General features: G+C 38.7%; 1 protein-coding gene across 1 annotated transcript; it reads left to right on the top strand.

Annotated features, from left to right (window-relative positions):
* Positions 1 to 336: 336 nt before the first annotated feature.
* Positions 337 to 11243, top strand: LOC106903957 (perforin-1-like). The gene is made up of 9 exons (XM_088007673.1): positions 337 to 597; positions 676 to 755; positions 2918 to 2963; positions 3093 to 3226; positions 3312 to 3450; positions 3541 to 3621; positions 9211 to 9707; positions 9791 to 9884; positions 11016 to 11243. Exons 1-9 carry the CDS (start codon positions 337 to 339, stop codon positions 11241 to 11243), a joined length of 1560 nt encoding a protein of 519 aa, XP_087863799.1.
* Positions 11244 to 12888: the final 1645 nt, after the last annotated feature.

Genomic DNA, 12888 nt, shown 5'->3' with positions numbered 1-12888 from the left:
CACTCCCAGAGAGCAAAACGGGAGCACCAGCACAACTACAATCCTGAACCCAAAGGAAGCACAATCACCACAAACTAATCTAAAATCCAACAGAAGGAAAATTACAAAAGTAACCTGAAGACCATTACTTGATGCTTGAGGAAAGACAGGATCACACAAGCTCACACAACGCCATCTCCACAGCTCAAAACAATTGTACGTGTGTGCGCACCCCACACACCTGGCTTTAAAGGGTACGTTGGTGCCGCCCACCACTCACCTTAAAGGTGAATCCGCACCAACATACCACCAGTTTAATTCCTTTTTTTCTCTATCATTTTGCTTCTGACTACAGCGATGCTCCCTCATTCAACTTCAGCTCTTCTTCTCCTAAGCGTTCTCCTTGTTCACTCCTCTGTTCTGTCCTGTCGGATCGGGACCCAAACAGAGTGTGATGCTGCTCCTTTTGCACCAGGATCCAACTTGGTGGGGGAAAGTTTTGATATAGTCACACTGGAGAGGAAAAGAGCTGATGTGATTGATGTGAAGACTTACCTGAGCACCAGCAAAACCTGTAAACTCTGCAGCAACCCTCTTCAAAACCATGTCCTCCAAAAAGTAATTAAAATGCATAAATTAACAGCTGCACATCTGACTTGAGGGATTAACAATAACGTGATTTTTCTTCATTTTAAGCTTCCATCTTCTGTTGTGGACTGGAGTTACGTCAGTCAATGCAGGTCTGACATCCACAGCAAACTTCACACCTCTCTCAGGTAAAGTATTTAAACCGGATTGTGAACACTGTAAAAGTTGAATCATACAATTAAACTAAGAATTACTGAATTTTTTTTTACATGTTACAATTACATGTTCCAATCAGCTGTGTATGTTTATTGGAACTTTATGTGGTAGACCAACACAGTGGATAATTCTGAAGTGGAAGCTAAATATGAAAAATGTGGTGTGCATTTATACTGATATTCTGATAATTATTAATATATTCAAGTGCAACCAGTTGACTTCAAAGGTCACCTAAATAATGTATAATTTTTAAACAATCAATAAAATTTACGTTTATTCTCAGTTAAGTTCACAGTTAAGGTTACAAACATCTTCATGAAGACCAAAGCAAAAAAATGTTGGTAAAGTTTGAAGCAGAGTTAAGTTGTAAGACAAAATCCCAAACACGTCTAGTCTGTCAGCTTAAAGATATCAAAGCTATGGAGGGAGTCTGAGGTTGTGTATTTACTTCTCTTTTCCTGCAGAGCACTGACCCTGTTCTGCAGAGCAGGTCAGCCTAATATACTGTAAAACATTTGGGCCACATTTAGTTGTGTCCACTAACTTCTACATTTAAAACAAGTCTAGTTTATTTTATTTTTTTTTAATCTAAAATTGTATACGTTTTGTTATAGATTTTTAACGTAAATGTGTGAGTTTGTGAAAGATAAACTTACAGCAGTAAGTCATAAGTCTGTTAGAATTTTATTTATTTTGTCAAACCTAAAAGAGTTGAATAAAACAAAGTTTATAAATTAGCACTAAAAACACTAAAAGAAAATAAAACACAGGAATGGGAACTATTTCCCAGAATGCTTAGAGGCATATTTTTGTATCCTGAGATGGACGTGTGTTACATTGATCTGACTCTGACGTATTATTAAGGCAAATGTTCATTTTAAAAAGTTGTTATTCTCTGCTAAAAGGTTTTGAGCAGAATTTATTGTGATCTTTTCTTGCATATTGTGAAATGATCATTTGGTTTAAATTCCAGTATTAAGTTGAAACTCACAGTTCAAGGTTAATACGCTAACAGAACTTAAAAAACAATGTTTAAACAACTTGTCTCTTGTTGTCAAATCAACTTTATGAACTCCAGTTTCTGAGTTAAAAGAAATACAAATTTCTTGTTGATTTTAATTGCATTTTAAAGCAGCAGATGGACTTTCACTTTTAAGTCACCTTCAAATATTTGTTAGACTATCTAGCTACGCTGTAAAGAGGGCGTTCCCTACTGTGTCACATCCTTTAATCTTAGCTTAGAGGGTGTTTTCTAACATGTCATTTCCTTTAGCTTTAGCTTTGCAACTAGCTAGAAGAGAGATAAGAAAAACACATAATTCTTTATTCTCAGCAGGTTATAAACTGTAAGTTGAAAATGTTCTGTCTAGTCAAACCATTTCTGTGTTTGGAGAGAGGGGTTCGTTGCATAGTTCACACATCATGTCCATTTCACTTTGTCTGTTGCAGCAGGACAACTTAACATCTTTAGTCTGTGCATATAAAAACCTGACTCTGACCCTAAAACCGACATGCACACACACACACACACACACACACACACAAACATATTCACACACAGAAAGGGACATGTGATCAAGGACCATCTTGCAACAATGAGTATCAGTTGGACTGTGAATAACTATAAATAATTAATTAGGAAAATTATTAACAAAATAGAAATTTTGATTAAAATTACCAAGGGAAAAAATAGGCAAATAAATACCCATTCACTAAATTAGAATATTATTGAAAAGTCCATTTGTTTCAGCAGTTTTATCACTAAATGAAACATTATATAGAATAATTACATTTATTCTATATAATCATTTATTTCTGTTAATTATGAGGATTTTGAACTTACAAGTAATGCAAACCTAACATTGAAAATTGGAATAACACAGCAAACCAATAAAAATATTTCATAATACAGAAGTACAGGTTTAATGAAAAGTTTGCTTAACACAATATGGAAGCATTTTCTAATTTATTGAATATAACTGTAGCTTATAAATACCTGCCTAATAAGGCTTAGGTATTAAAATAACAATAGTTAAATCCACAATTTCACTAAGCTAGAACACTTTATTACCTAATGAAAAATGAACTGTGTAGATGTTTAATAATAATTACGTCCTTTAAAATGTGCCAACAGCTCTCTGGTTGAGTCTTACACAACCCAAGATACCAATGATTGGTTGGTAAGAAACTGAACATTTCAGAATATTTTCAAATTCAGTTAGAACTGAAGTGAGTGGCATAGTGATAACAAAAATATGGCTTCTTACTTAACACCCTATAAACTACATGTGTTGTCTGTATTTCATCAGGTTGGCTTGAAGTTTGTGTTTGCCGGCCTAGTTGCGGGAGGAACCGGCTCCAAAGCCTACAAGTTTGCTTTACAAAGGAGCAAAGAGGATCGCTACACTTTCAGCATACACAGTGTCGCCTGCAGCCATTATGGGTAGAATGGAAATTAGACTTTTTTCATTGAGTTCTGACAGGTCATGGTTATTGAAATAATTGTCTAATTTTGTCTTGGTGTCTAGTTTTATATTATCAAACACACCTCCCTTAACCTTAAAATTCAAAAGACGGTTAGACATCCTTCCACCTCACTACAACTCCTCCACTAAGAACAAGTATAGAAAGTTCATAAACATCTATGGCACACACTACTTCAGAATGGTGAGAACTTTGGCACACATACACATTGTGAATTAGTTACAGGCATTTTTCTGCAAGAAATCATTTTAAAGAACTTTATACCTGTTTTAGGTTAATCTTGGAGGGCGACTGAGACGACTGATATCTTCACGAAGCTGTTTGTCCTCCCTGAATAGATTAAATGCAAGACAGGTAATAAAAAGCACAAAACAGCAGATTTTTATGTGATACTTCCATGATACTAACGCGCAGGTGTGAAAGTAAGCCAGTACGGCCCAGTATTCCGTAAAATATTCTGGGTTTCCCCACGTTGGGCACCACTTTGTTGTTGGGCAAAAACCCCCTCCCCTCTTATCTCTCTCTCTACTTCCCCTTCTGAGAGGAGGGAGATGTGCTTCCAAACTCCATCTAACGGGTCCGAGAAGCCTCTAACTCCTGAGTATTACTACAGATGAGAATATAGAGGACATTCTGTTTAAGCTGGGCACAATCAGCTAGCCCACAGTCAGCTAGTTTCACAGAGCACACCTGTTAACGGTCGCTCTTTCTCTTTATTACAACTTGCACTTGTTACTGAACCAGGTAGGTTTTAGTGACTTGGGCGAGTCCCAAGGGTGTTTTAGTTTTGGCTAAAAGCAACCTATAAAACATTTTCCACTTTTTCCTCCCAGAATCAAACTTCATAGCTATTTTACAACCATTAAAGAACTTTAAGGTTGTCATAATCGATGTGGTTGAGGTGGTGAGGAAACGCAGGTAGACCCAGGTAAAATGAGAATGATGAATTTAATAATGTAGCTCACAGTCTTGAACAGGCAGCACGGCAGAAAGTTAGCACACAGCTAATACCGGTAGCAACTGGATAACAGACATGTAAACGAGCTTAGGTCGATGCAGGACTTCACAGTTCAACTGCGTACGACCCATAAACAGACGTCAACTGACGGCACAGGGAAACAGTTACAAATGACGAGGATCTGACAAGGAACACAGACAACAGGTGGGGCTAAATACACACAGGGTAATCAGGGGGATACGACACACCTGGGGAGCAATCAACAGGGAGGACAGAGACTCACAGGGAACAGGACTACACAGGGAAAACAGGACTGAACACAGAAGAACTCAAAAATAAACACACAGAAACCCAGATCATGACAAAGGTGACTCATTAATTGAATGTCCACAACATCTTTTAGATTTTCTTAATGCTAATTATTTTATTAGTAAGGCAATTTTGCAAGGGTCAGTACAGCTTAAATCAGTAGCAGAAATAATAATGAAATAAGTAAAATCAATAATCTAGCCTATTTTCCCTAATTCTGACACTGTGAACTAAAAAGGGGAAACTTTGAGGGAGACGGACGGAGTTTGGTATCTTGAACCCCAGAACAGGCCTGATGATGAAAAAGGTGTTGCAGCAGCAGGAGGCTCCCAGTAAAGGAAGAGTACTGACTTAGAGCGGCAGGTCTCGGGTGTTAGGGTGACTTCCTCATGCGTGTAGCGGCCCTCTCCTTCTTGTCTTGCAGCTCTGTAGCTCCTTTCTCCTCGTCTCACGATCTTTCTGGTCCATCGAAATGTAGACGAGCTGATCTCATGGAAGGAATACACCAGTTCTTCATCTTTGCCTTTGTTCTTTATCTTTGTCTTTATCTTCATCTTTGCCTTGGTCTTTTTCTTTGGGGTCCCGAACCCAGCTGGTGAGAGAAATGCAATTTGAAGCCACATGTTGCGGGGCTAACGGGTTGGTCCCCATGCGCAGAACAGTCTTCGGCTCTGTGGCTCCGGCTCTTCTTCAGCTGCAGAGTTCTTTGTCCATCTCGATCTTGGCTCGAAACTGCCTGAAGGATCCAACCAAAGATTCCTCTTTTGCACCAACCTTATAAAGGGTTTATCCACCCTTTTGGTGCATTTGCATTGGCTAGCTTTGTTGCTGTGCCTGTCTCATTGGCTGACTGCTTGGACCGATGATCTCATATCCATCACTGTCTTGGAGACATTATGTCCTGATGTCTGTGCTAATGTCCCAAGTTGCTCAACAGTCCTCTTGCCCAAACTTTTCTTAGGAAAGGTTAAAGTTTAGCAATAAGGCCTTGGTCACCTCCGCTCTCCTATCAGTTCTTCTTTCTCCCTGACCTTTCACCTACCATCTACCTCCAACACAACATCAGTGATCTTTAATTACAGTTACAATGTTAAAATCACATTTATAACTTTTTAGTTTCTCTGATTTATTATTCATTTATAATTTTATAATAACTAGAGGTGTGCCGATCGATCGGTCACCGATCATAATCGGGCCGATTTTCGTGAAAAAGTGCATGATCGGTGATCGGCGATCATTGTCTCTTTTACCGATACCAATCACCTCATTTCGCAGCCTGCCTGTGCAGCTGGTCTCCTCTTTCCTTCACTGCGCAAACGCACAACAACAAATCCTAAGCGATGTGGAACTATAACGCACTGAGTGAATGGGGAAGTTTGCGTGTTGTGGGGAAAATTGAAGCACGTCAAAAATGCATCAACACGACGAATCTAATACGACATAAAAACAATGACATACTTGACGGAGTTTGGCTACATCGAGGCTCACTGCAGTAAAAAAGACATATGGAGGATCAGACAGCAGGTAAAGCAGCGCACTGCTAAAAACACTCACCCGAATTAGCATGACGGTCAGAAAACTAAACAAATAACCCGCAAAATTATTTAAGTCTTCGAGCTGCGATGTCAGACGCTGGTTCTGCTCTCCTGTTGAACCGCTGCTACGCTACAGGTAGTAATATTTGACAGACGGAGCTTCGCTTCTGCTCCACCTGGTAGTGACTCTCACACTGAACCTGCTTAAAGCTGCAGCATCTAACTTAAAAAAATACATTTTACCTACATATTAAAACTTTCGCTGTCCTAACATGAGACAGATAATCTCTAAAAAAAATAATCGATCTCCTCCCTGATCTGCATAATTACTCCGCTCAGTCAGAAAAAGCCAATCAGAGCTAGCAGTAACCAGCTAGCCGCCATGCTATCAGGAAGTTTTCATTCAGTAACTCTGGATTGTTTATTGTATGGATCCTGTTTTTGCCTTTGAATGTTAAGTTTTATACTTGAACTTTTTGGCAATGTTGAGAGGTTTTATTTTGGCTCTTTGCGTTATTTAGCCTCTTCAGAGCCTTCATATGTTTTCAGTCTGTTAAAGATAGTATTATCAATAGCAGTACAATTTGCACAAACCCTGTTTTGTTTAGTTTTCTTCTTGGAAAAAGTTATTAAAACAAGTTTTTGTCTAAATTAAGGTGAATTCATGGTTCCTTTTTCCACATAATGTAACCGGTAGTGTTTATGATAAAAAATAAATAAATAATAATTATGTGATCGGTATCGGTGATCGGTATCGGTGTATCGGCCCTCATGGGTGATCGGTATCGGTATCGGCAGGAAAAAACCTGATCGGCACATCCCTAATAATAACCATTACTTATTAGTTATTCTTATTATAATCATAATGTGTTATTACAGACATTAATGGAAATCTAATTATTTGATACCAAGTTAGTTACTTGTTTCACCTGTAAGTACTTCCACAAGTGTAAGAGTAAGTGCAAATATTTTTATAATCAAACCAAGATCAACCACTGGTTAAACCAATATTAATTATTGGCTTACTTATAAGTTATTATTATTAATGTAAGTATTTTACTCTGGGTTTTATCCAATTACTCAAAATGTTTAGATTTTATTCTTTAAACCTTTAATGCTTTGAAATGAGTAATCTGAACAATTTTTATTCATATGCAGGCTGGAAAATTCCTCCAGGAAACCTGCTCTTCCTGTTTCATGACTCTCTTTCTGCCTATGATTTGTTTTATAATTAAATAGAAAAAAGTAGAATTAAAGCAAAGTTTGCAGGACACAACAACAACACATACAACCAGATTAATTAGATTACAGTTTGACTCTACTGTTGGGGCTAGATGTTACCTATGTACTCAATTTTAAAGGTAACTTTATTCATTGTTATTATTAAACTAAAATCTCCAGCATCGGGAAGTGGGATGAGCTCGACTTTTCTTGACAACTAGGAGAACGGCTGCAATTTGAGTCAAAATAGCTAGTAATAGGAAGTTTGAAACACAAGTTAATCTGTTTGTAAATAGGTTTTTTCTCTCATTTCTTATTGTTTCTGAACTGTTGGTGCTGTGTGATGGAGCCTGTCCCTCTCTCTCTCCCCTCCCGGCGCTCGTAGGTTTCTCAGAAGCCTTCAAACGTTTCTCCGCTATAACGTCTGTCTGCTAATTACAAAATCTCCCAATTAAAAGCAAACAGTGATTATATAGTTGTGTTTCGTGTTATTTTGCTCAATCTGGGTTTCCCAGCCCCGGTCTTTCTGCATGGAGTTTGCATGTTCTCCCTGTGCATGCGTGGGTTTTCTCCGGGTACTCCGGTTTTCTCCCACAGTCCAAAAACATGACTATCAGGTTAATTGGCCTCTCCAAATTGCCCTAGGTGTGAGTGTGTGTATGCATGGTTGTTTGTCTCTATGTTGCCCTGCGACAGACTGGCGACCTGTCCAGGGTGACCCCGCCTCTCGCCCGGAACGATAGCTGGAGATAGGCACCAGCAACCCTCCCGACCCCACCGAGGGACAATGGTGTAAAAGAAAATGGATGGATGGATTTGAGAAAATATAATTAAAGTTTACAATTTATGTTAAAGCTGGTGGCTATACTTACATTTAAACTGAAGCATTAAATTCAGTGAGGGCTTTTATTTTTCTCAGAAGTTAACTTGAACTACACTTGACGGGTTTTCCCTCCGTCTTCCCATCCATGCATCACCATAAGATGTTAAATAAAAACAAAGCCAATGTTGTGATCCGTAGTTTTCTGTGTTTACTTTTGGGTTTTTTCTGTATTTATTCTGATCCTGTTCCCTGTGAGTCTCTGTGATGTCCTGTCCTCCCTGTCTTGATTGATCCCAGCTGTGTCTCATTCCTTGATTACCCTCCCAGTGTATTTAGTCCCACCTGTTGTCTGTGTTCCTTGTCAGATCCTCGTCCAACGTCATATGCTATGTCGCTTGTCAGTCAGTTTTCCTCAGTTGAACTGTGAAGTCCTGAGGTTGCTTGTTTCAGTGTACATTCTTTTATGTCAGTTGCTACCGGTATTAGCTATGTGCTAATTTGCTGCCGTGCTGCCTGATCCTGGAGTGTGAGTTTCTCATCATCATCTTCATCTGGGTCTCCGCGTTCATTCTCACCACCACCAACCACACCCCCTGACAGCCAAGAGATCAGTGTCGTTTTTTTCTGGAGTTTTCTTATGTTTTATTTTTATTCATTAATGGATATGACTTCAAATGTAACTGACTAACTTTAATCAAAACAAATTCAAGTAAAAGTAAAGTTCCGGTTTTGTAAACAACTTAAAGTACAAATTAGGCAAATTGTAAATACATCAATAGATATAAATGTAACTAATTACTTTCCACCCTGTATGGCAGAATATATATATTCTGGCAAGAATTTAAAACTACTTTCACCCCTACTTATATTATTACCAAATACAAGAAGCTGCAAAAATATGAAGTTTATCACTTCCAACAACCTACTTTAAGTATTTCTAGATGTGATTTTTTTTTGGTTTTGTTTTGTCCCTTTTAATTTCCAAGAATTTCTACATGAACATATTCTTCTCTGCTTGTGTCTGGGTCTTTATGTAAATATCTGGTGTAATGCAGCTATTTTTTTTTTAAAAATCTCTTTGCTGTTCTTTCACCCAGATCCACACCTGTTTATCTATGGGTGTTGCTGTTGGCTTGGGGAAGATGAAAATCTCTAATGTCGAGAAATCTTGCAGCAGTGTCCTACAAAACAAGGACTTTGCCACTGGCTTCAGCTCTGGTCTCCACCAACACTTCACAGAGGTTTCAGGAGGAAATGGTTGGTTGGGGGAGTTTTCAATTTTCCAAAATGATTCCATGGGCTACATGAACTGGCTAAAGAGCCTGAAAGAACATCCAGATGTTGTTTCGCACTCCCTTCGACCTCTCTATCAGCTCGTGCCAAATGAGCTTCAAAAGGCAGGGATGAAAGCTGCTATTGAGCAGTATTTGAAGGACAATGCTATGAAGAAATCACCCCAAGAGCCACACTGTGAGGGCAGAACTCCTAATGTGGCCTCTAACTGCTGTCCTCAGCACACCTCATGGGGAACTCTATCAGTGACCATTGTTAAAGGCTGGGATCTATTCGGAGATGATCTTTCACTAACAGAAAGGTGGGTTGATGCAAAGGTAAAAAACAAAGACCTTATGGAACCTGATGAGCACACCTTTTATATGGCTCCTCTTTTGTTCACAGCTATGCCAAGATGTTCTATGGTTCCATACAACGCAGGACCAAAATGATCGAGTCCAATGATCCTACGTGGAAAGCTGAGTTTAATTTGGGCAAGGTCAGTAAACGTCATCACAGATTAGCTGAAAAAGCTCAACAACAGACAAACTGATCCATTTATTCTGCTGATGCAGAATAATTTATAGAGTTAATACCAGCATCTATTTTTGCAAAAATAGACATTCAATTAACAGAAGTGAGGAGAATTGAGTTTTCATGCATCAGTCTTGAAAGAAAGCTGATCTATTCTTTGGTGCCACCAAAACTATTTGTTAGCAAACATTTCATATTGGGTCAAATATAATTTAATATCAGAAATGCATTGTAGTTTCAATTTCAACTAGATGATGTTAAATTATTGATTATGAACTAATTTGTCCTTGAACTTGTTGCTCACATGAACCAGCAGCCACAATGACAAGAAAAGAGCACCTCCCTTTAGGCCCGACTCGTTCTTGTTTCGGTTCTCAGAACCAACCTGGGTGTCTGTGGACATGCGGCTCCCACACTCACTGCTCTGCTTAACCTGTTGTTGAGACAGGAAGTGCTGACCCTCTCTTATTGCTTTTACAAATCAATCATGAGCATAAAAACTTGGCTTTCTAAACAACAAATGTACAAAATGAACCTTCAATGTCAAAGTAAAAACTTTTTTCCCCAATTCTTTTCTCTGTCATACTGATTGCTTAGTTTTTATTTTTAAAAACCCGTCTAAAATAAATAAATCAAATCAAATAAGACAAATCAAAGTATAAAATATGTAATGCAGACAAACTGCATATTCTGAACTTGGGGAATGGACAATCAACTCCATTTCTAGATCCAAGCCAGGCTGCAGACTCTTTATGTTTTGGGATACTGGGTCAGCACCTGCATGAAAAAGTATTTGGTTTTACTTGAATAGACCATGCACATTTCATGGTGTTTATGGTCGAGTACAAATAAAAGTAAAAGCAGAAAAAATCTGAAAATATTTGAACAGAAACCACTTTACACATATATTGTGTAAACAGACAGCCTAGCTGATGTATTTCATATCTTGACTTATTGTGTTTTGACTAACATTACTCTGCATATCAACTTCTGAGATGTGTGGAAAACATTTTTATTTTCTATATCACTAAATAATTTGACTTTGAACGAGAAAATATGCATCTTAATGATCCTCCATTAAAATTTTCTTATGAAGGTTGACACAAACCTGGCTCTGAAGATTGAGGTTTGGGATGAAGATCCGAAACATGACGACCTTCTCGTTCACTGTGAGAAGTACCTGAGCCCTGGCACTCACACTTTCACATGCAACGGAGAGCATGGAAACGTCGAGGTTAAATACACGCTGAAATGTGAGCCATATCTGACTGGAGAAATGTGCAGCCGTTATAAACCATCTCCCTTAGAGAAAGGAGATTGGTGAGTTTTGGGAATGAAAGCATTTCATTTCATCACATAAAATTAACTCACTAAATCTGTTAGAAACTCACAATTTATATTTAATTGCGCAACTTCATTAAAGTCCTAGCCAAATATGCATTTATCATACAATGAAAAAAAGTAAAGATTTTGTGTAACGTTTAATCACAAGAAATAACTATGCTTTAATATATACAACCAGAAATTGTGTTCCCTTTAATGACAATAAAAATGTTGAAACTGCTACAAGTTGTTGGCTTTGTATATTTTTGACAAATCTTGCATTAGTTGTATGAATTATGTGTTACTATAAGAGAGAGAGAGAGATGTAGTTACGTTATAGGATGTGTCACAAAACTATTTGTTCAAGACCTTCTGTATGTAGGAAAGCAAAGAACCAGGGGACAATTTTTCAACCTGATCATTGTTTCCTTACAGTTTTAGTGTTAAAATCAAGAGGTGCTGATGAAATTTATTAATTGGAATCATCTTTCATCATGTAGTCATGTTTGAAACAGTGAAGAGATCTCATGAGCCAGAATGTTCAATGTTTTTATATACATATATATATATATATATATATATATATATATATATATATATATATATATATATATATATATATATAGAATGGGACTCACCCTGAATGGCTAACTGAAGGGCGCACAATCCTGATCCAGAAGGATCCCTCAAAGGGTTCAGTCCCATCCAACTATCGGCCGATAACCTGTCTCTCTACAACATGGAAGCTCATGTCAGGCATTATAGCAGCTAAGATAAGCGGACACATGGATAAATACATGAACACGGCACAGAAGGGCATCGGCATAAATAGCAGAGGAGCCAAACACCAACTCCTTGTAGACCACACAGTCGCCCGAGACTGCAAAACCCGACACACCAACCTGTGCACCGCTTGGATTGATTACAAGAAAGCCTATGACTCAATGCCACATACCTGGATCATTGAATGCTTAGAGATGTACAACATCAATAGGACTCTAAGAGCCTTCATTGCAAACTCGATGGGGCTGTGGAAAACCACCCTTGAAGCCAACTGCAAACCACTTGCACAAGTGTCCATCAAATGTGGCATATACCAAGGAGATGCTCTGTCCCCACTGCTGTTCTGCATAGGCCTCAACCCCCTTAGCCAAATCATCAACAAGACTGGCTACGGATACCGACTCAAGAATGGGGCCACAATCAGTCACCTCCTCTACATGGATGACATCAAGCTGTACACCAAGAGCGAGCGAGACATCGACTCACTGATCCACACCACCAGGATCTACAGCACTGACATTGGGATGTCATTCGGACTAGAGAAGTGTGGCCGGATGGTTACAAAGAGAGGGAAGGTCGTCCGCACAGAAGGGGTCTCACTCCCAGAGGGAACGATAGCAGACATAGAGCACAGCTACAGGTACCTGGGAATACCACAAGCAAATGGCAACCTCGATGAGTTCACAAGGAAAGGAGCCACAGCCAAATACCTCCAACGAATAAGGCAAGTCCTGAGAAGCCAGCTCAATGGCAAGAACAAGATCCGTGCAATAAACAGCTATGCCTTACCAGTAATCAGATACCCTGCCGGAATAATTAGCTGGCCAATGGAAGAGATAAAGGCCACGGACGTTAAGACTTGG

This window comes from Poecilia mexicana, unplaced genomic scaffold (assembly GCF_051168715.1).
Source record: "Poecilia mexicana isolate PSO_F unplaced genomic scaffold, ASM5116871v1 scaffold_1, whole genome shotgun sequence".
NCBI lineage: Eukaryota > Metazoa > Chordata > Actinopteri > Cyprinodontiformes > Poeciliidae > Poecilia > Poecilia mexicana.
Note: the sequence above shows the minus strand (reverse complement) of the source record. Positions and strands in the feature narration are given on the sequence as shown.